The 23669-nt window shown below is 44.5% G+C and overlaps 1 protein-coding gene across 1 annotated transcript in view; it reads right to left on the bottom strand.

Annotated features, from left to right (window-relative positions):
- EXOC4 (exocyst complex component 4) overlaps window positions 1-23669 on the bottom strand; it is a 317262-nt gene that overhangs the window by 256872 nt on the left and 36721 nt on the right. The window contains 4 exon segments of the mRNA XM_038153051.1: window positions 1876-2053; window positions 7245-7488; window positions 16896-17005; window positions 19516-19700. Coding sequence (XP_038008979.1) covers window positions 1876-2053; window positions 7245-7488; window positions 16896-17005; window positions 19516-19700 — 717 coding nt within the window.

Raw genomic sequence — 23669 nt, forward strand, 5'->3', positions numbered from 1 at the left:
ATTCTTCCCTTTTATTCTTTTATTCTTCCCTTATTTATTCCCACTTCAGTTGTGTGACATTTTCTGTTGTTCAAAAAACCCCTCATGAATCTCTGGCTGGACATTTCCAAGCAGATTTTTTCAAGAACAGTATCTCAAGCTGTGCCAAGGGAAATTCAGGGGGGAGAGCAGGAAAAAGCTTTTCCAGAAAGGGGAGAAAGCTCTGGGATGGCTGCCCGGGGAGGTGCTGCAGCCACCATCCCTGGCTGTGTCACCAAAGCCTGGATGTGGCACTGGGTGCCAGGGTCTGGCTGAGCTGTTGGGTTGGACTTCATGATCTTGAAGGTCTCTCCCAACCTGTTCATTCTGTGAATTCTGTGAAAGGAGCTGCAAGTTTGTGGCATAGGGAAAAGTGACAGAGATTCCTTTGATAATAATTCCTCCAGAAAGACAAATATGTGGGTAAGGAGTCAGTGAAGGGGACTGAAGGCCCACACCTTGCATTTGTCATCTCCAAGTATTTAAAGTCATTGGGATATTTGGGTAAGGAAAAAAAAAAAACTGCATCACTGCACAGTCAAACAATCCTGCAGAGCAACAGCTACAAACCAGCCCAAAACTGAAAAAGTGAGTTAGGGCAGGAGGCAGAGAGCATTTTCCATCAGCAGCTCAGAGCTGGAATGACCAACATAAATCCTTCCACCTCCTGTAAATAATGCCAGGCTCACTTCTTCGACCTCCTATTGTATTCGTGGGGATTCCTGTGGCAGGAAGGAATGATGAATCTGACTCCATGTTCTCAGAAGGCTAATTTATGTTTTTCTGATATTATATTGTATTAAAAATGCTATACTAAACTATATTAAAGAATACAGAAAAGATACTTATAAAAGGCTAAAAAAATAATGAAAACTCGTGGCTCTCTTTCCAGAGCCCTGACACAACTTAATACTCATCAGCCATTGAATCAAAACATTCACATCAAAAATCTAATGAAACAATCACCTGTTACTAAACAATTTCTAAACACATTCCAAAAAAGCAAAACACAAGAAAAGTAAATCAGATAATATTGTTTTCCTTTTTCTCTGAGGCTTCTCAGCCTCCCAGGAGAAAAATCCTGGGTAAAGGGATTTTTCCAGAAAATGTGAATGCCACAACCTCCTCTGTCACATGGCAGGTGAAGTTCCACATCTGTGCACTGTGTATAAAGCTAATCTCCAAATAAATAAATGAAAAAAAAATACTAAAGACGTGTTTAGTGTAACACAAAACATACAACACAGCAAGAATGGAGAACAGAGATGTGACAGATGAGAGCTCTGCTGCTGGAGAGAGCCTCAGATCCCTGGGTGAGAGGCACAGCACCTGAATAAAGCCTAAGCAAGGCACAGCTTTAGTCTCTTGCAGTTAAGAGGAAGAATCAAATAAGAATTTGCTGCAAACACGCCGGCAGCAAGTGTCTGAGCTGCCTAAACCCAGCCATAATGACAGCAGAAGACAAGCCATTAGAGCTGTGACACTTTATAAGACAGGCATGACATGGTAACACAGAACAAAAATGTCACTTTGAAAGCTGCTGATAAATCACTTGGTAGGCAAAAGGAATCAACCTTTCCAAACACCATAAGGATGAATCCACGGGTTTGTTTTTTTTTTTTGCTGATATTTAAGCTCTTTGGAGTTTTACAGTCTGTTGTAAATGTGGCCACTTACCAAAAAAAAAGCCTAAAGATAAATTCCAGCACTGCTGAGTGTTGAGCACGACAGGTATTCTCTGGCATGGTTCTGAAGGGTTTTTGCTTTTTTTTTGGTATTTTATGGGGGTTTTTTTTGTATTATTTTGTATCAGTTATAGCTGCAAGCTGAAAACATGCCCACCTGAGGTGTTCTTACCTGCAGGACATCCTGGATCTTCACCCACACATCCACCATGTCATAGAGCTTGATGTCCCCGTCGTGCTGGCTGCAGGGGGAGGCCACAGTCTGCTGCAGGTGGCCCAGCACCACGGCGTGCGCGGCGGCCACGGCGTTGAACTTGTCAAAGAGCAGCTCCAGCAGCTCCAGCAGCAACCTGGCAAGCACAGAAACAGCTCTGCTCAGCCTCTGGAACGTTCCACAGGCTCGCAGCAGGGCAGGGGGACAGGGCACTGTGGTTTCATGTCCTGTTTTGTGACATGCTGAGGTCACCTCTCTGTGGGCTCAGGGGGCTTATTCTATTTGTGGGGTGCCCCCGTGGCAGGAGGGAATGATGAATCTGACTCCATGTTCTCAGAAAGCTAATTTATTATTTTATGATCTACATTATATTAAAGAATACTAAACTGAACAAAAGAATACAGAAAAGATACAGACAGAAGGCTAAAAGATAATAATGAAAACTCGTGACTCCTTCCAGAGTCCTGACACAGCCTGGCACTGATTGGTCATTAAGTGAAAACAATTCCCATGAAACCAATGGAACAATCACCTGTGGGTAAACAATCTCCAACCACATTCCAAAGCTGCAAAACACAGGAGAAGCAAATGAGATAATATTGTTTTCCTTTTTCTCTGAGGCTTCTCAGCTTCCCAGGAGAAGAACCCTGGGTGAAAGGATTTTTCCAGAAAATATGAATGTGACAGGGACTCACTTCAGCTCAGGTTTGGTATCTGAACATTCCTGAGGATTTTTCTCCCCATTCCCTTCCCTATATCAGCATTGCTCACTTTAAAAGTGTCCTGTTTAGGGCTATAGGGAAGACAAACCCATTAATATCTCCACAGTAATTCAACTGGACTAACATAATATTTGAGCCCACTGTGAGACCTCAGGCAGGGAGGGAAACAACCTGCTCTTCCCCCAGAAAAAAATATGACAACAAAAACTGACTTAGCCACACGACCAGCATAAAAGGAATTCTTTTTGAGTTATTAAATAATTATGGCAGGTTTCAAATGACAGGAAATAGCAGAAAGCTAAACTATCAATGCTCATCACTTGCCATGATTTTACTCCTATTGTACTGCTATATAGCTTATATTGTTTTACTCCTATTTGTTAGAGCTATAACATCATCCAAATGCACTGCATTGTACCTGCCCCCATGGTTCCTTACAGCCTAATTATCATAATTAAAGCACCTTTGCAAAGTGCTGAACAGTTTGTGATGAGGCAGCACTGTGGCAGTCATATTTTCTGGAAAATCCCTTTGCCCAGGATTCTTCTCCTGGGGAGCTGAGAAGCCTCAGAGAAAAAGGAAAACAATATTATCTCCTTTGCTTCTCCTGTGTTTTGCTGCTTTGGAATGTGGTTGGAGATTGTTTATCCAACAGGTGATTGTTTCATTGGTTTCTGCTGTGAGTTGTTTTAATTCAATGGCCAATTGGGGCCAAGCTGTGTCAGGGCTCTGGAGAGAATCACGAGTTTTCATTATTATCTTTTAGCCTTCTGTCTGTATCCTTTCTGTATTCTTTAGTATAGTATAGTTTAATATTCTTTAATATAATAACATGTCATAAAATAATAAATTAACCTTCTAAAAACATGGAGTTAAATGCATCATTCCTGCCACAGAGCACCCTGCAAATACAACACAGCACCATCACACTTTTTACTGGTGGAGAACAGCAAAATCATGCTGGAACTCCTCACCGCTTAATGAGCAACTCCAGTCCCCACATAACCCCACCAAAATGTGAAGATAACACTTCCCAAATCCATATGTTAGGCACTTGTGGCTCTGACAGACAGGCTCCATCTCGTTTCCTGCAGCAGCTTTGGAGCCACCACATGCTCTGAGTCTGCCCAGCAGAAGCTGCGAGCCCCAGGGCAGGGCAGGGCAGGGCAGGAGCTGCTGCCTCTGCTTCAGTGCTCACAGGAGCAGGGACTGGGACTGGGGACACCCTCAGGATCATCCCTGGCCACCACCCCAGGCTGCCCCAATTCTTCCTTGGACACTGCAGGGATGCAGGGGCAGCCCCAGCTGCTCTGGCAATTCCAGCCCAGGCAGGAATTCCTCATGGCCAAGATCCCATCCATGGCTGCCCTCTGGCACTGGCAGCCATTCCCTGTGTGCTGTCCCTGCAGGCCTTGTCCCCAGTCCCTCTGCAGCGACCCTGGAGCCCTGCAGGCCCTGCAATGTGCTGGAAGCTCTGCCTGGAGCCTTCCCTTTTCCAGGTGAGCACCCCCAGCTCTCCCAGCCTGGCTCCACCCCTCTGAATTAATTTCTCAACTCAAACTTCTCGACTCAACTTCTCTTAATTTTTATTTTAATGATTATAAATCTTTACCACGTTTTGAGGCCAAGTATTACAGCAGGATTCTGGCCACTTCCCTCTGAAGTGTTAAGAGCTTCTATTATAAGGGACAAAACACTCACTACAGAAAGGCTGGAACCATAGAAATCATTGGGCTTACTTTCTAATCACATCTGGATATTGAAATCTTTACATCTTAGCTCTGATAAGAAGTGCTGGCTTTCCAATAAAAACTGTTTTTTCTCAAAATCTTCAGAATTTCACTTTTTTTTTTTTAAAGCTGACATTTCCCTAATTATTTTTATGAAGGTTACCTTTGGCCCTGAGCCACAACACCTGTAACAAAAAAAATAACAGAGCCACAAAAATAAAGAGCCCCTGGAATCAAGATAGCTTGATTCAAACAATACTCAGTAAATTGTGTATGGATCCCTTTTCTTCATACTTCAGAATATGTATTCTCACATCTCCCTGTTTTCAGCTAAGCCAGCACCTCTTACCTTATTTCCTTTTTCCCTAGAAGTCCTATAAATCTGCCAGGTCATTTTTGAAAGAAGGTGACCCACAAGAGACCCAGGCAATGAGACAAAACCCACCAAATTGCATTAATAAATATTGCAAATATAAATATTAATAAATATTGCAAATTGCATCAGATGGCCGGGCCTGGATGGGGCTGGAGCAGGGAGTGCCCTGAGCTGAACAGGGACATGCAGTGACAGGAAAATTTGTCCCAGGCACCTCTGCAGCTAGAGAGAGGGGAAATGTTTTGGGGACAATGACACACAGCCAGAAGGGACTTCCATGGTCCAGGCAATAGAGGGAGTGAAGTGATGCCCAGGGACTGCTGCCACCTGAGAGAGGACATTAGTGACAATTCAGGCATTGCAGGCTGTGCCTGGTCAGAGGGGTGGCCTGGACATAATTCCTGTGTTTATTACAAAGCCTGGAGAGGAGGGCAAAAGTCACAATGCAATATGGGTGTGTAGGGAAAAGCCCATGGAATCCAAGCATGAGGATTTAGGAGCAAAAGTGTCAATCTCCCATCTCTCCATGGACTGGATTTGTAATGTTTCCTTACCGAAATGTCCCATAAATCTGCCCCTCAAGTAGGCATCCATCCACATTGTTATTTTAAGTGCAAACTCTTCCAAAATTCAGGAGAGCCCCACAGGTGTGTGCAGCAGCACCCCAAGGTGCACAGCACAGCCTCTTCTGGGCCACTCTGTCCCCCAGAACTCCAGATAAGGATTCCTAAATGTGACTGTGTGCCTAATGAGCCATTAATTAAGGATAAGGCAGTGGCAATTCCTACAGTTAAGCTTTTCTCCATAATCTTCTTTCAAGCACAGAGATCTAAAAATGTTAGAGAATTTATCTAGACTTTAAAATTGTCCACTTAAAGCTGAGCTGAGCTAGAATGTGGTGAGATTCAGGCAGAGCTTCCAAAGTTATCTTCCCCCAGGGACAAGGAGCTACTTGGAACCTGTTCCTGCCCTTCCTGAAGCTCTGAGGATCTGAGAGAGCACCCAAAGAGTCATCACAAGCCAAAAAAAATCTGCAGTTTAAAAATCTGGGAGTAATTAACCATATTTTTATACACAAATGTAAAAGATGGCAGCACAAAGCTACACGGAAAAGCTTAATAAAGAAGGAAGGAAGGGAAAGAGAGTCAAATTTAAAAAGTACCAAGAATGAGATCAGCAGTGGCTGTTATCAGATCTGCAGCTTTTCTGGCCAGGTTCTACAAATCATTTCTGTCTTGTACAACAAGAGATACTCTAAATCATTGCTCCATGGGGTCTCAAAAGGAATTACACCACAATTTCCCCAAGCAGATCATCAGCCTCATCCTTGGTCACAGAATGGTTTGGGTTGGAAGGGACTTCAGGGATCATCTGACAGCCTAATGAACAGTTCAGCAGTTCTGGGCACTGCATTGAGCTCAAATTTGGGCTCTTACAGAGCTCTGGTGAAGCAGCAGGGCCTTGTTGCTCAGGTTTACTTTCCCCTGACAGCAGGAAAGTCTCTGAGCTTTGATTTAAAAGTGAAGCTAATTTAAGGGGTGGGGACACCCTTCCATACTGTAATTTATCCTTTTCAGTATGAATGAATTCACCTGCTTGCTGTAAACTTCAGGCGTGATTTAGGTTTAGAACCAGTTCTAATTATGTCTGTACTCCACAAGAATGCAGGGCACTTTGCAAGAGCATCTTAAAGGCTCACCCTCTCCAACAGATGCCAAAACCCATTAAACCTTTGTGTGCCTCACTCAACCCTCTGGGCAGGTTAATGGCATTGATATATGATCTGATCCAATTTATCAATTCCAGCAGACAACCAGGAGCCACACAACCTCTCCAGACTGGTTCATAAAACAAGTATCAAGAATATGTTACACTCCTGGCATCAGAAACTAAAATTCTGCCTTGTGACCCATCTAAAAAAAGCTCATTTTCACTGAGTTATCAGCACTGTAACTCTACAAAGTCTTCAAAACACAATTGTTTCCCCAGCAGTGCTAATGAGAGGAATTAAGAAAGGAGTTTTTATCAAGCTGATGTTTTCCTTGGGAGTGATTTTCCAGTACAAATATTGCACATAATGAAGATACACACTTTACTTTTCTGCCATTAATTCCCTTTGGAAAATGATCACGACAGTGTGGAGATGAATATTTCAGCTGGAAGAGATTCCTGCTGGAATCCTTTTGTTCCAGAGGCCACTTCCAGTGAATTCTGTGGAGCAGCACAAACACAGTGCCCAGCTGGCTTCCACACCTTGCTGTTAATGTAAATGGAGCTGCAAAACAATTAGAGACTTGGCCATACATTTGTGATGGAATTAGTTCCATACATGATTTCAAAGCTTTGCACCTGCATCAGCTTAATTGGACTCTGCTACACTCGAAATCATCGAGCTGAATTTTCTCATTTCAACTCATATTATCAATTAGGACTTTTTTTTTTTTTTTAATTTTTTTTTTTCTTTCAGCAATCAGGGGCTGGGAGTTAAAATCTCCTTACCTAGGCTGATTTTCCTGGGAAAGGTTCTCCCCTCTCTGGTAGCCATTGTCAGCCACCTGAGTGGTGGAGCGCTTGACAATCTGCTTGAGCTCCTGTTCCAAGCGATCCTGGATGGCTTTCACTGTTTCTGGGATCTTCTTCAGCTTGGCCAGCCCCTTGATGAGGATCCCCATGAAGACAGCACTGTTCTCCTCTGGATCCAGCTCTGTGTCCTCTTTGATTTCCAGCAGGCTCGCGTCTCGCACTGGAAGAGATTTTAATCCCACGTTTTAGCAAGAACCCAACATCAGCACCCTGAAGCAGCACGGGAGCTTCTCTGGCTCCACAGAACTCCCAGAACATGGAGGAACCAAGGATGAACAAGGAAGCCAGAAACACTTGGATTTAGAGGGGAAGCAGTGGATGTTTCTGTTTGCTTGAGGGCTTCCCTGGACATAAACACAGCAGTCTGCTCACTGGATTGATTTAGGAACAATTCATGGTGAAAATTCCATGTTAGGACACAGAGGAAGTTATTGTATTTGCAGGGTGCCCCGTGGCAGGAAGGAATGATGAGTCTGACTCCATGTTCTCAGAAGGCTAATTTATTACTTTATGATACTATATTATATTAAAGAATGCTATACTAAACTATACTAAAGAATACAGAAAGGATACAGACAGAAAGCTAAAAGATAATAATGAAAACTCGTGACTCTTTCCAGAGTCCTGACACAGCCTGGACCTGATTGGCCAAAGAGTCAAAACAATTCCCATGAAACCAATGAAACAATCACCTGTTGGATAAACAATCTCCAACCACATTCCAAAGCAGCAAAACACAGGAGAAGCAAAGGAGATAATATTGTTTTCCTTTTCCTCTGAGGCTGCTCAGCTTCCCAGGAGAAGAATCCTGGGCGAAGAGGATTTTTCCAGAAAATAGGACTGCCACAGGAAGTCTGGTGCAACCAAAGATATTCATAAATGAGAAGGTACAACATCCCTACAAATCCCATGAATGTGTTTCAATGAGCTAAAACCCCCTCAGTTTCCCCCCCCAGCTGGTTTTCCTTGCTATTTTCTTCACAGGAGAGGAATTTTCATTACAAACACTATCAAGCTTAAGAGACTGCTGATGAATTCAGCAAAGTTTACACTGCCCAAGTGACTGATCGTTTGATTTTATCTTTTTCTGCTTTATTACGTCTGTCAAGGGGTTGATGAAGTTCCTCAAATCTTCCAGCAAGGCTTCTAGAAGGGTAAAGTGAGAAGAATTAGAGAGGATATTGCAGATATGGTCCTGAAGTAACAGGGATTGCACAGGGAGAAATCCTGTTGCTAAGCGACAGGGGATGGGGAAGCAAGAGAGACTCTGCTTGTTTTAAGTAGGTTCATTAAGCAACATTTCTTAATTTACAGATAACACCCAGCAACAACAAAAGCATGGCTCTGTTAAAGACTGGGTGAAACATTTAATAAATATATTTAAACACTTATGTGAAGTAAGTGTCTTCAAGGCAAACAGAATTAAAAGCATCTTGGAAGATCTACAGCCACTCTGTGCCATCCACCACTCCAGATCCTTGGATCAAAATTAAAACCCAAAGGCTGTTTCATCTGACTGGGGCTGAGCCCTGGAAAGGCTGCTGGGTGACAGATGACTCCCATGGTTTCAACTCCTCACCAGATTTTTTTACTTTGAAATTTTTCCAAGAAGCTGAAGAAATGTCAAAAGATCCAGCAGAGGGCTTGAGGAAAGGCACAGGGAGCTGGGCACTGACCAGAGGAGCAGCACCACTGCTAAGGTAGAGAAAGATCAAGAAACAAATGGCCCAAGCATGGTGCCAATTTATAAATAATCCAAATAAATGGGTGCCAGTTTACACCAACCTCAGGCTCAATCAATCAATCAAGAGGCTGCTTTCTTCCTGCAGTGTGATCCCAAGCTCTGCACCTCTGGCTCAAACCAAGCCCATGGTTCACATGGTCACACATCTGAACCCAGAGCAGCAGGTGAGAGTGAAGAGAGGAAGGATCCTGCTCTGGAGCCAGCCTGGGAGAGCTAGGGGTGCTGACCTGGAGAAGGGAAGGCTCCAGGGAGAGCTTCCAGCACATTGCAGGGCCTGCAGGGGCTCCAGGGTCGCTGCAGAGGGACTGGGGACAAGGCCTGCAGGGACAGCACACAGGGAATGGCTGCCAGTGCCAGAGGGCAGCCATGGATGGGATCTTGGCCATGAGGAATTCCTGGTTGGGCTGGAATTGCCAGAGCAGCTGGGGCTGCCCCTGCATCCCTGCAGTGCCCCAGGCCAGGCTGGACACTGGGGCTGCAGCAGCCTGGGAAGGTGTCCCTGCCCATGACAGGAGGGTTGGACTGGATGACCTTTAAAAAGACCCTTCCAACTCCAAACTATTCCATGATCCTCTGGCAATGACCACCAGGAAGATCAAACAGTGCTTTTTTCTCTCTCCCAGACGCTCCTTTCAATTAAATGTGAACAAGTTGAAGTACAAGCAACTAGAAACACCCAGAATGTATTAATTTAAAAAAAACAAAACGGCAAAAAAAGCAAAGATAAAACAAAGACATTTCAAACACCAATTGGAATTTAACAACTGGATGCAGAACTGTTCCTGCTCAAAGCTCTGCTCCATCACAGACCTTTCACCCCACAGAGCTGCCAAAGACTTTGTGGCTGCAGGCCTGGTCTCTGCCCACTCTGTTCTTGTTATTTATTATTCTCCAAAACCCACAGCAAAACTCAGGCACAGACACAGCACATGAGCTCTTTGGAACCAGAGCTGTGAAAAAACACTGGAAATGCTACAGGAAGAAAGGTTTAGCCTATTCTTTTTTTTTTTTTTTTAACCCTAAAGATCTTGTTTCTTGTTTCTCAGAGTTCAGTGCAGGTATTTCCCAGCCTCCCAGAGGACAGGTCCTGCCATAAGGCTGCACCCCCTCTGTAAGGAGCTTGTAAATTATTCTTAATATCACACAATGAACACCCGAGAGGGAGGAAATGGAGCTGTAGCCAAATGTGAGGACAGCATTTAGGAGGAGTAAAAGCAGCAATCTTGCTGAGAACTCTGCCAGCACACTGAGACAAACTCTTCCATTTTCGAAAGAGCAAACCAATTTCCAGCATCCTCAAATAGTCAGGACATTGATTTACATCTCTCACAAACAAGAGCCAAGTGAGCAATTCGATATCTGGGAGCTGCACACGGGTCTGGAGGCTCTGTCAGACCTGGGTGTTTGGTAAAACAGTGGGAACCTGTTTTTAGTGTCTTCCCTGCACATTGTCTCTATTAAGCAGGAGCCCTGGGCAGCTTTGGGGGCCCATTCATCTGTGAGATCTGACAAGATCCCAACCCTGGGTAACTGTCCTGTGCTTTCCTCGTGTCTTTCGCACTTCAAACATCCTCTCCTGCTATTTAATGTCATCAAGGTGTCATTTGACTACAAAGCTTTGCCACAGGAATAAGCTCCTCCTGTCCCCTTCCTCATTGTATTTGCTGGGAAATGTCTCCACGAAGGCAGGAATGATGAATCTGACTCCATGTTCTCAGAAGGCTAATTTAATACTTCATGATACTATATTATATTAAAGAATACTATACTAAAGAATACAGAAAGGATATTTACAGAAAGCTAAAAGATAATAATGAAAACTTGTGACTCTCTCCAGAGTCCTGACACAGCTTGGCCCTGATTGGCCAAAGAGTGAAAACAATTCACATGAAACCAATGAAACAATCACCTGTGGGTGAACAATCTCCAAACACATTCCACATGAGAGCACAACACAGGAGAAGCAAATGAGATAAGAATTGTTTTCCTTTTCTCTGAGGCTGCTCAGCTTCCCGGGAGAAAAATCCTGGGCGAAGGGATTATTTCAGAGAATGTGAATGCCACACTTTCTCTTCCAGAAAGGCATCGAAGCACCCAGGCATTTATTAAGGAGTTCTCCTGGAAAATTGCAGCCCTACATTCTGCTCCTTGTGGGCAGAGGAGTCCACGGGTGAGGAAAGCTGTCCCTAAAGATCAGCTCTCAGAAGGGAGAGCTTTGTCTGCATTTACTCCTGAGCTGGGAATATGAATAACTTTATTATTCTTTGGGATTGGAAAGTTATTCCTTGCTTTGATTCTTGGAAGGAAGTGAGAGGAGAGCAGATCTGCCACCTTGGACTGTCAGAGGACAGAGTGAGCCTGTGCAGGAGCCTGTCCTGCAGGGCAGAGTGTACCGTTTTGCCCGGGGGTTTCGAGCTGATCTGATGAGCTCTCAACACCCCAACGATACACCCCAGAATAGCTCAGCATTCATTGGGAGGCATAAAAGGAGCAGGAGGCTGATGTGACAGCGTCAGGAACAAAAAGGTTTAATAAAAGGCAAAATAACAAACTCAAACCGATCCAGGTGCCACAAGCTTGTGCTCCTGGTAAAGACACCTCACAAAAGCAATTTGGTTTCTTTGTTCTGTCCTTTTCTACTCAATGGCCCAGGCAGGACCTTTTGGCTCATGGCCAATTAGCTGTCCCCAAACTTGAGGTGAAGTCCCCAAGGTCCTATCAGTGATTTTTCTACCTGATCACTGGGAGAAAGTTCTGGGCTCTTTCCTTTTTGGGGGACAGAGGAAGGTTCTGCCACTCTGTCCATAGGGGGCACATTCCTACAGCAGAGGAGTCCAGGAAGGCTGGACATCCTTCCAGAAGGAAACCCTAAAGGCAAAGGAGCAGTCTGTCTCAGTGAACCACGGCAGGAAAAAGACCAGCCTGGCTGGCACAGAGCTTTGACTGGAATTCAGGGGAAAAGGAGAGTTCCTGGCCTTTGGAAGAAGCAGAAGGCAGCCCAGGAGGAACAGAAGGATGCTGTGAGGTTGTGAAGGGAGAAAATGAGAAGGGCCAAAGCCCAGCTTGAATTTAACGTGGTTATTGCTGTAAAAGATAATAAAAATATTTCTATAAATCCATCAGCAAGCAAAGGTGGGCAGGGAGAATCTCCCTCCTTTGCTGGATGTGGTGGAAATGGTGACAAAAGGAAGAGGCTGAGGCACCAAATGCCTTCTCTGTCCAGTCTTCAACAGCAAAACCCTGTTCTCAGGGCAGCCAGGGGAATGCAGGGATGGAGAGCAGAGCAAAGCCCCAGAATCGCAGGGAAATGGGCATTCCACACCCCCTGGACACTCCCAGGTCCCTGGGGCAGATGGGATCCACCCAAGGGCTCTGCAGAGCTTTTCAAGCCTCCATGTCCTGGGCTGTAAGATATGGTTTGGGGGTGTGTGTTCCATCCCCATCTGTCAGAGCTGGGGCAGTTCTCTCTGTCCATGGGGCAGGTTTCTTTATCTCTCCCACAGCCAATCCTCCCTCCAGGAGATCTCTGCTGTCCATGGCCACTGAGTGTCCCTGCAGGGCTGATCAAATTCCATCATCCCATGGGGAGATGCTCTGCCCAGGGCAGGAGCCAAGCATTCCTGCCTGGATCCAATCTGAGCCTGGCAGCAGCACAGCAGCCTTTGCCCCCTGCATTCCCAGAGGAGCAGCTTTCTGCTGCCCTGCACTGCCAGAGGGAGAGCAGGCCCATCTCCAGCAGCCCTGGAGCTGCAGAGGAAAACTCCAGCCTTGTGCAGGATCCCTGCTCCAGCAGAAGCACAGCTGGCCCTGCAGGAGGGCTGAGCCACCATGGAATGGCACTGCTGCCACCACCCTGAGCCACAGGGCTCAGCTCCTGCTCTCACTCTGCCAGGGGTTTGTTTTCTTGTTTGTACTATTGCATTTGTATTTTAAATTTTCCCAGTAAAGAACTGTTATTCCTATTCCCATATCTTTGCCTGGGAGCCCCTTAATTTCAGAATGATAACAATTCAGAGGGAGGGGGTTTGCACTTTCCATTTCAAGGGAGGCTCCTGACTCCCTCAGCAGACACCTGGCTTTCCAAACCAAGACACTTCAGCAGATCATCTCCCACCCAACCCAGCATCACTGCTGGGGGTGCCCTGGATCCCCTCACCCAGGGCATTGATGAAGGTTAAACAGGAGAATGTTCTGGGAAACAAAAGCTTGACCAAAGTCTGGGTAGACCTGCCACATGCCCAGCCTTTCCCTCATCCTCCAAGGGCGTCACTTTGTCCAGAGAAAGACAAGCAGGACCTGCCTTTCCTGAACCCCTCTGACTGGGCTGATCCTCTTGTCCTAACAAAGCCTGCAAAGCTCTTGTGAAGCAGAACATTTAAATGCATCTTATCAAAAGCCTTCTAAGACAACAGCTTGAAGGAATGATGATTTTGCCACATTCTCTAATAAAATTGCAGCCACTTTCACAAATTTTTCATCACCAAACCATTTTTCCATCTGAAAATGCTCAACTCTGTGTTCAAGCAGGCAAAAGTTGAGCTGTGGGTTAAACCCCTAAAAGCTGAGCCATGTCCAGAGTTACAGAGGGGGGAGTTTCCTGATCCCTGCTCTGATGGTGCCCCTACAAAAACCTCTGCTCCAGCTGGAATTCCTGTGCTCAGCCCTGCCATTTCCCAAGGAACCAACCTGCTGCAAGGAGCTTTTTAACAGCTCCATTCTGATCCCTAAAAAGCCAACTCTGGGAACTTATTTAAGCAAAGCAGCTGAAAAAAAGGCTCTTGGGTCTTGTTTTTCATTCCAGTGAACAGCCAAAACTTGCTGCTCCTCATTATGAAGGTTTCATTATCCACGAGCTTTTATGGGAGTCTTGTAAAATGTACTGTACTATTTCCCATGATTTATGTCCTTCTGGTGATATCCTTTGTACCTTCAGTCCTTCCAGAGAAAAGCACACGAGTTCCTGGTGGCCCAAAGGCATAATTTTGGATTTGAAGGAGCATCACCTGCTCATTCCTGGTGCTGAATCCTTGTTCTGACATGTTCATGGAGCTAAAATGGCCAGTTCCTGCAGAAATGGGTTCTTGGAAGATTTTGGGAATTTTCTGCTGTGCATCACTACCAAACCCAGAAGAAAACCCACTTCAAAATCCCCCTAATCTACACAAGCATCAAAATTAAGTCTCCAAATAAAAAAAAATAAGTGGACTGTAGCCAGTTATTTGAAGTTGGGGCCCCACACAGGAACAACTCGTGAAATTACACAGAAAGAGCAATTATCTGTTACTTCCCTTGCTTTCACCTCATGGATCTAAAATCTCTTTGATTTTCCCTTCCCGAAACACATCCCCAGATCATTCCATTCTAAGAAAAAATGATAAAGGCAATTTCCCCAGGCCATAAGAAGAGAAGAAATCTTCTGAAGATTTATTGGGCACGTTTGGAGTAGAGGCACCTGTGTCAACAAAGTGGCACGATGGCATTTTTTAGATTCACCTTGAAAACTGGATATCCCAAGCTCTGGCTCCTGGGAGCAGCTTTGGAGGTCTCCACACGTGGAGAAGTCTCTGGTTCTTGCAGAAAAAGAAGCAGGAGCAGTTCCTAGACCTGACCTTAGAACCAGCACGCTGCCTGCCCATACAAACTCCAAAAAACATTGAAATAAATTAGCAATTCAACATAAATCTACATATGCCACTCACAGCAGTGTTTATTGGCACCACCAGCTCATCTTCTGCTGGATTTCTAAGAAGTACTGTCCCAGATTTCCCAGGAAAGGGCACTCTTGGGTTTGTGAGCACATTTTAGAGTTCCAGGAAGAGCCTGGCAAAGCAAGAACCTTCCTAAATACCCTTCAGAAAGTACAGAAAGTTCAAGCAGAAAAATATAAATTCATTTCTCTGAACTGGCATGAAGGGAAAGTGTCACTGGTGAAGTGCCACATCTCCAATCCTCAGGTGAGCGTTTCCAAAGGGGTCTGTTTGTTTTACGTGCAGCAGGAACAGCTTTAATTTCCTTATAAAGATTCTGCAGCACAAGGTAACATCTCCTCTGGGAAGGGAGAGCAGGAAGGACTCCAAATTTTGGCATCTTTGCTGGGATGGGATGAATGAGTCAGTGCTTTAGAATGATGCCCATTAATATGCACAGACACTTTGCTTCATCAATAAAAAACCCAAAGAACTTAAGTGACTGCAGGCAGAAACAGCTTTTGTTATGCATAGGCATAAGTTTGAAATTCTCTGCTAGTTGTGCAGTCCTGGAAAAGGCTACTTTTAAATAAAATTACAGGGAAAAAAAATCTACATAAGTACATTGTGCACTTGAAGCAGAACCATATGCATATTTTATGCAGATCAAATGTTTTCTGTTAGAATCCACATCTTTGCCAGGCTGAGGGACACTTGCCCAGCACTTCACTGAGTGATGCAGAGCACGAGGAGGAGCCAAGGAAGAGATTTTCTGGTGCACTGGGTGAGAAGAGCAAGAAGAGATCTGCTGAAAAAAAGATCAGGAGGGGCATCTCCTGCTCTGCTACCCTGCTGTGAGGTAGGGGACCCCCATCAGCCCCACAACTTCAGAGTTTTGGGTTTTATTACTACACAGAAGAGCAACATTTTAGGGGGAGAAAGCAGCAGACACTATAAATATCACTGAAAAAATGAGAATTTTAACATTTAGAGGGGCTGGAACTAGATGGTCTTTCAGGTTCCTTCCAACCCAAACCATTCTATTTCCAGGGGTGAGGCTGGGATTCAGGTTTTTGTGGTTTATTTCCTCAGTTCCTCAAAACCCTGTGATCTTTTGCAAGAAAACTGAACTGAACCCACTGATCATGGAGCAGAAGAGGAATTCTTGAGTTTTCCTCTCAGAATTTTCATATGGTTCTTCTCTTCCAGGTTCTGAGTGACCAGGCTGCAGTCTGCAGCTCTGGAAGTTTGTGACTCCTCACAAACCTGCAGGACACAGAAAAGCAGCCCCAGGCTCCAAGACCAGCCTGGCAGGAGCAGAGCTGAACAACAAAACCCCTCCAGGAGCAGAAGATAAGAGTAATCAGACAGAACAATCTGGGAGGCAAGTGTGACAAAACTAGAAACAAAAGGACAAAAGAATTAATAAGGCTGAAAAGAGAAGGAAATCTTCTCTGCATTTGAGGAATACTGAAACAGTCAGGTTTGAAAGGGGGAAGAGACTGGAGGTCACTTCTGTATTATTCATCAAGGACAACCCCACTTATTAATCTCCTGAAACAATACAAAGATTAATTTCCCCTCTCTGCAGCCCTTCCAAAAGCTCAGACAAAAGCCCCAGTGAAAGAGTTTTTCTTGGTGTTTGTTTCAGTAACAGGAATAAAAGATCAGCCCCAGATTATTCCTATGTACAGCCAGACCTTTAGTCAAAGTTACAAAGCTCCCACAAGGAACAGATTTGACCTTCTGGCTCCCACACAATAAAAAAACTTCAGTAATATCTACACAAACCTGGCTGCCTGCAGTAAATAATGCTGAGGAAACCACACAGAATGAACCCACTGCAAATCTCTGCTGCTCAAGAGATCAAGAACACCATCAAGGTGAGAACAGGCACAGGAAACTCAGTGTATTTAAGAAGCTGGTGGGGGCTAGGAGAAGGGAAAAGATGATTTTCCATGAGGAAAAAAAGCTAAGTTCTGGCCCTGGACACAACACCCACTCGTTTTGTGACACTCCAAAATCACCTCCCAGGTTTTTGTCTCCTCTGAGCCAAGAGGGGATGATTTGCCCCCTCCTGATCAAGCAAAATCAGCTGGAGATCTACAAATGAATATATATGGCTTAAATACTCACTGCTGCAGCTTCCAGGAGTGCTGAACTGGGAAGTCTCAAGGAATTTCCGAGGTGTGGATAAATTAGTGACATCCATCAGAGGCACAGGAGAGGAGTCTTTCACAAGGGACCTGTGGGAGGGGAAAGAATTAAAGCAAGCAGATTATTATTTACAGTATTTGTTCACAACAAATAATCCACTTATTCCTTACATTTCAAGCCTAAGAAACAGATTAAGCCTAATAGATGTTCCCATTTCCATGCCTTCTGTCAACTTTTTAAACCTCCAAACTTCTTCATTCCCACCAGAAACCTCCACCCTTTTCTCCTGCCCTCCACATTCCTGTTATGAGCCCACCCATCCATGCACATCACCTCCCAAATGAACCTCCTTACTCAAAATGAAAACATTTTAAAAATTCACGTTGTATTAGTTGCCAAAATGTGTCCCACAGCCCCAGCTGTTGGATGTGGCAGGGGGACACAAGCAAGAAATAATTTTTAGGAGAAAGAAATGTGGAAGGCTCCTACAATGGAGCTCAGGATGTTTGCTTAGAGCTCAAAATGCTCATGGAAATGTGAAAAAACAGGGTTAGGCTTGGTATCCTGCAGAAGAACCACCCAAAGCAACGAGGCACCCTTGCTGCAAGAGCTCCTGTTATCAAATATCCACAATGTGCATCAGGGAAAGTGAAAAAAAGAGAATCCAGAGTGAGAGGAAGGTCCCTGTAGCAGCCACACAAAAGTGCAGGTAATTAGCAGTCCCCCAGTCTGGGTACACCACAGCTTCGTGGCTGTTTTTAATGAAGATGAGTAAGGAGGAGACTGATGACTTGCTAGCAACCCTCCTTCCTAGAAATTGCAATTTAAACCAATCCTTTCTTCCCTGAATTCATTTAATGCAACTGGCTATCATGCCTTGCATTTTTGGCATGCAGATTTTTATTCGTTCTCACAATAAAATGCAGATTTACCTTTTCTTTGTATCTCTATCAAGTGCTGGCTCCCCTTTTCCTCCCCCCCTCTCCTGCTGTAAAAAAATTATCTCCCAACACTGTGTCTCTCTTTCCCAACCACTCTCCTCCTTCCCTGAAGCAACTCAGAATTAGCAAAATCAGGAAAAAATAGCCTATATTAACTGAGTTCCACTGACCACAGGCACCAACCAGATAAGAAGTTTCAACACCTTTAAAACACCTTGGGAACACAGCAAAACCAACACATGTCAGCTCAGACACTGAAGAATTGTGGCCTCCATCCCATCACCTTATGGCTGGATGGAAGGCTTTTAAAACTTGGATATTTCCTACAAAATGAGCAGCTTTTCCCTGACCTGAGCCTCATGAGCATGACATTTGAAGGAGAGAGATAAGATCAGGGAAGGGAGAGAATGCACAAAGGAGCTGTGGGAAGCAGCAAAACCCCAAGAGAAACGCTGAGAAAAGCAAAAGAACAGGAACGGGCTCGGAGGTGCATCAACAAATCTGAATTTTCTGCTCTCCAGAGCCACAGCGCTGAGGGATTTGCATGTGTCTTGGCTTGGAAATGGGGTGTGTGTTCCATCCCCATCTGTCAGAGCTGGGGCAGTTCTCTCTGTCCATGGGGCAGGTTTCTTTATCTCTCCCACAGCCAATCCTCCCTCCAGCAGATCTCTGCTGTCCATGGCCACTGAGTGTCCCTGCATGGCTGATCAAATTCCATCATCCCATGGGAGATGCTCTGCCCAGGGCAGGAGCCAAGCATTCCTGCCTGGATCCAATCTGAGCCTGGCAGCAGCACAGCAGCCTTTGCCCCCTGCATTCCCAGAGGAGCAGCTTTCTGCTGCCCTGCATTGCCAGAGGGAGAGCAGGCCCATCTCCAGCAGCCCTGGAGCTGCAGAGGAAAACTCCAGCCTTGTGCAGGATCCCTGCTCCAGCAGAAGCACAGCTGGCCCTGCAGGAGGGCTGAGCCACCATGGAATGGCACTGCTGCCACCACCCTGACCCACAGGGCTCAGCTCCTGCTCTGACCCTGGCAGTGGGATGTTTTCTTTTTTATATGATTGCATTTGTATTTTTAATTTCCCTAGTAAAGAACTGTTATTCCCATTCCCATATCTTTGCCTGAGAGCCCCTTAATTTCAAAATTATAATAATTCAGAGGGAGGGGGTTTGCACTTTCCATTTCAAGGGAGGCTCCTGCCTTCCTTAGCAGACACCTCTTTTCAAACCCAGACAGAATGTTCGATGAGCTCTCATCTGCGTTACTCAAGGAAAGGATTTTTCATGTGCTCCAGCAGAAGCACAGCTGGCACTGCAGGAGGGCTGAGCCACCACGAATGGCACTGCTGCCACCACCCTGACCCTCAGGTGGTCAGCTCCTATTCTGACTCTGGCAGTGTTGTTTTGCACTACTACATTTGTATTTTTATACTTTCTTTTAATTTTTTTTTCCTAGTAAAGAACTGTTATTCCCATTCCCATATCTTTGCCTGAGAGCCCCTTAATTTCAAACTTATAACAATTCAGAGGGAGGGCGTTTGCATTTTCCATTTCAGGGGAGGCTCCTGCCTTCCTCGGCAGACACCTGGCTTTCCAAACCAAGACAGCATGCCAGAAATGCAGTTTGGGGTGCAGGAGGTGGCTGGGGCAGGCTGTCCCACCCGAGGCGGGCTCTGTCCTTGCCGCGCTGCCCCACGCGGTTGGTGGATCTGATGTAGAGGTGCCGGTGCAGTTCGTCGATCAGCACCAGGTGCAGGTTCATCTTCTTGCTGTGCAGCTCCAGCCTCAGGTCGCTCAGCCCCTCCACCTGCAGGAGGGGACCCTCCAGGGAATCCACTGCTGACACCTGGGGGCAAAACAGGGGACAGTTTTTACACATCCATTCGTTGACATCAATTCATTCCGTTTTGCAATTTTCTGTCACATTCATATTTCCTGGAAAAATCCTCTTTGCCCGGGATTCTTCTCCTGGGAAGCTGAGCAGCCTCAGAGGAAAAGGAAAACAATATTCTCTCATTTGCTTCTCCTGTGTTTTGCTGCTTTGGAATGTGGTTGGAGATTGTTTATCCACAGGTGATTGTTTCATTGGTTTCATGGGAATTGTTTTGACTCTTTGGCCAATCAGGGCCAAGCTGTGTCAGGGCTCTGGAGAGAGTCACAAGTTTTTATTATTATCTTTTTAGCATTGTGTAAGTATCCTTTCTGTAGTCTTTAGTATAGTTTAGTTTAGTATTCTTTAATATAATATAGATCATAAAATAATAAATTAGCCTTCTGAGAACACGGAGTCAGGTTCATCATTCCTCCCTTCGTCTGGGAACCCCGCAAATACAATAATTTTCCTCTTGGATTAGAGGAGTGTCTGAATCCCAGGATGACTCCAGCCTTAAAACCCTTCTAAAGCAGAAAATCTTGAAGTAATATTTCTTTATTTCTATTCCCAAATAAATTCTATAGAAGGGTCCAACATCCCAATGATTCAGATTTAATGCGCAGCCTTCAAATATGAAGCCTATGTATGAAACAAGTTAGTGAAAACACAGTTCTTAAATAAAAATCAAAGCATGGTTTATCCCCAAATAAGAGGATTATTAAGTAGAAAAGTGTTAGAAGAAGATAGTGACAATGCTGTTTGATGGTTGCTATTCTTTCCATTACAGAGACACCAAAAAAACCCCACCATTATTCCAAATTCTACAAATGGGGAGAAAATGGCTTAAATTTAATTTGTTTAAAACTCATGACTGAAAAAGCTTAGGAGAGCTCATCCTTTAGTCTGCACAAGGGCTATATCCTGTGGCTACACCATTAGAATATCTGAAATAATGACCAGCTGACATCCCATGGGCACTGAAATTCCCTAATTTTCTTTTCTATCCTAAAAATAAATGTGGACAAAACCCAAACACAGACAAAACCCACCAGGAATGACAAATCAGTGCCTAAAAGGAACACTCTCACTGTGCATCCCTCCCACTTGGTTTTCTATTTAACAGATATTTCCAGTTCCTAATAAATAAATGATGGCATCCCTCTGCAGCTTCCAGACTCTCAGAGCTGATGTTGTAAGAAGCTGGAAAGAGCATGTTTGGCATGCAGAGGTTTAAAATAAAATTTAAAAACCCATTCCCTGCTAACTGAGGATGCTGTCAGTGAAATAAGACATTTGCTTGCACTTCAGGATCTGGGTTCAGAACAAACCTGTCAGCCAAACATTAAAAATTAAAAGCAAAGATACAGTGAGCAGCCAGCCCAGCCAAGGGCTGCTCCCTCAGTACCAGTAAATATTAACTCTGCTGAAAGAACATCCATCACCAGTGTTTTCTTTCCTGGCCCCCAAGCCCAGGAAAAACTGGAATATCCATGGGACAGCCAAGCTTTTTGTATTAATTTTTAAATCTCCTCACTGGCCACACTACACTGTCCATCCTCTTCCTTCCCAGTATCCATCTGGGAACAGCTGGGGAAGTTTGGCCATCACACATCATAAAACCACCCCAAAAATGAAGGAAAAACCCAATTTCCTTCTCTCCAGAGGAGGTGGCAGAGCTCACACGAGTGGAGGAGCTCAGCAGACACCACGTAGGAAACTCTGGATGAAGTGGAAGCATTAATTCCTCTCCTTTTCCTTTGGCAGGAGGAGATTTTTTTCCCCAAATTTCCCCATCCCAAAGGCACCCAGTATACTGAAAGAACATCCATCACCAGTGCTTTCCTTTGCTGGCCTCCAAGCCCAGAAAAAAATGGAATATCCATGGGACAGCCAAGCTTTTTATATGAATTTTTAAATCTCCTCACTGGCCACACTACTCTTTCTTTCCCATGTCCATCTGGGAACATCACACATCACAAAACCACCCCAAAGATGAAGGAAAAACCCAATTTCCTTCTCCCCAGACAAGGTGGCAGAGCTCACACGAGTGGAGGAGCTCAGCAGACACCACGTGGAAAACTCAGGCAGAAGTGGAAATGTTAATTCCTCTCCTTTTCCTCTGGCAGGTGGAGATTTTTCCCCCAAATTTCCCCATCCCAAAGGCACTTGAACCCCTCCCAGTTGCTTCAGGGGAGCTGCAACTGCCCTGGGAGCTGAGCCAAAAATCCCACCAGAGCAAGGAGCAGGAGCAACATTTGTCATGCTGAGAAACTGAGAGATGAAAAAGCAGCCAGAAAAGAAGTGAAAAATGACATAAAAAAAAAAATTTCCAAGACATCTAGGAAAAGTATTCTCTGAAACACAAAGAATGGGAATTTAAATTTTCCACTCAGCGCTGGTTTTGTTTTACCAGTTCCTAAAGATTCACTGCTCACCAAAAATACTAAGGCCAAAATACAGCTCTCAAGGATCTTAAAAAAAAATAAATAAATGGAATATTCGACCATTTATTGTACTCATGTTCATGGAAATCAAAGGAAGGTCTCCAGCTGGTTTGGATGGCAATAGAAATATTATGCTAAAAACCAAACCAAACATTTTTCCTTTCTGCAGTTTTGCTTACAGAAAGATGATTTAGGTCCTGGCAACAAAGCAGCACCCAAGATTATATTCCAGAATAAAAAATATGAAATTAAAACCTTTGTGTGCTAGATAAACCAGCCCAGAACAGCACAAGCAAGCAAAAGGAAGCAAAAACATCAGTAAAAATGCACAAAATTGAATATACACTAAAGGCAGATCAACAGCAGAACTTTAGAAGGAACATTTTTGACTTTATGGCCCCACTCAGCTCCTAACACACCAAAACCTGGATTATGCAAGAGATGCCAATCAGCTAGCCCTGGTTTTTAACACTCCCAGCAGCTGCTGGCTGCATCCAAAAGCACTAAAAGATGTGGAATTTGATAGAGAGAGGAAGAGTTATCCTGCAAGACTCCAGCTAATACTGATAAGGGAAAAGCAGCCCAAGAAAACCTGGAAATGAGATGTACAGAAGGACTACAAGTGGTTCCAGGCTCCAGAAAAAGCAGCTGATGATGCTTGCTGGGTCTTTTTTCTACACATACAGCCCAGTTAAATGGAAATAAAGTGATTTTTGTTTGTTTTTCTGCAGGGGGATCACGGCATTGTGTTAGACTAGCTGGACACAAAAGATAATTACAGGTAAAAGAGCTTCCCCACATTAATCTTTTGGCAGGGGCTGGGGTGCAGAGAGGAGCCACAGCAACACAGAGCAGCTGGAAAAGAAATCAACAATAAACAAGTTGTTATTCTTGTGGAAAAAAACTGCTTTACAATGAACAAATTGTACCAAAAGAATGGGCAGTGCCCACCAGCACCTCCTTTAATCCCTGAATTCAGCTCTCCCCCCCATTGAAAGCTGCTCGTGAACACACAATAAGTGTAATTTAGTCAAACACTAATTAAAATATTGGCCTGGATTAGCAGAGAATTTGGCTTAGATGATCTGATAGTAATTCCTGATGTTCAAATCTTCTTATCTCTCTCTCTCTACTTATTAGTACCTACAAAGAGCAAAGACCCTTTAGGAAACAGAGATGAAATAAGGCTGAAAAAAGAGCTGTGCTTTGTAGAAGCTAAAAATTGCAAGTTTATAGAAAATAACCATGGCACCAGCACCATTAGGCAGCTTGTTTAAAGGTCACAGGCAGTTTGTAGCAGGACTTAATTGCCTTAAAAAGAAAACACAGCTAAACACTTAGTGAAAGAGGAAATTTGGAAGGGTTTAATTCAGCATTTTACAACAAATGAGAACCTAGGTGCTAACAAGGTATTTGTCAAAATTCTTTCTTTCCTGACTTCAGCCGAAGTTTTCCAATCTGCTTACAGTGAAATCTGTTTATTCCCTCAAGGGTTCTC

The sequence above is a fragment of the Motacilla alba genome, chromosome 1A, assembly GCF_015832195.1.
Source record: "Motacilla alba alba isolate MOTALB_02 chromosome 1A, Motacilla_alba_V1.0_pri, whole genome shotgun sequence".
Classification (NCBI taxonomy): Eukaryota; Metazoa; Chordata; class Aves; order Passeriformes; family Motacillidae; genus Motacilla; species Motacilla alba.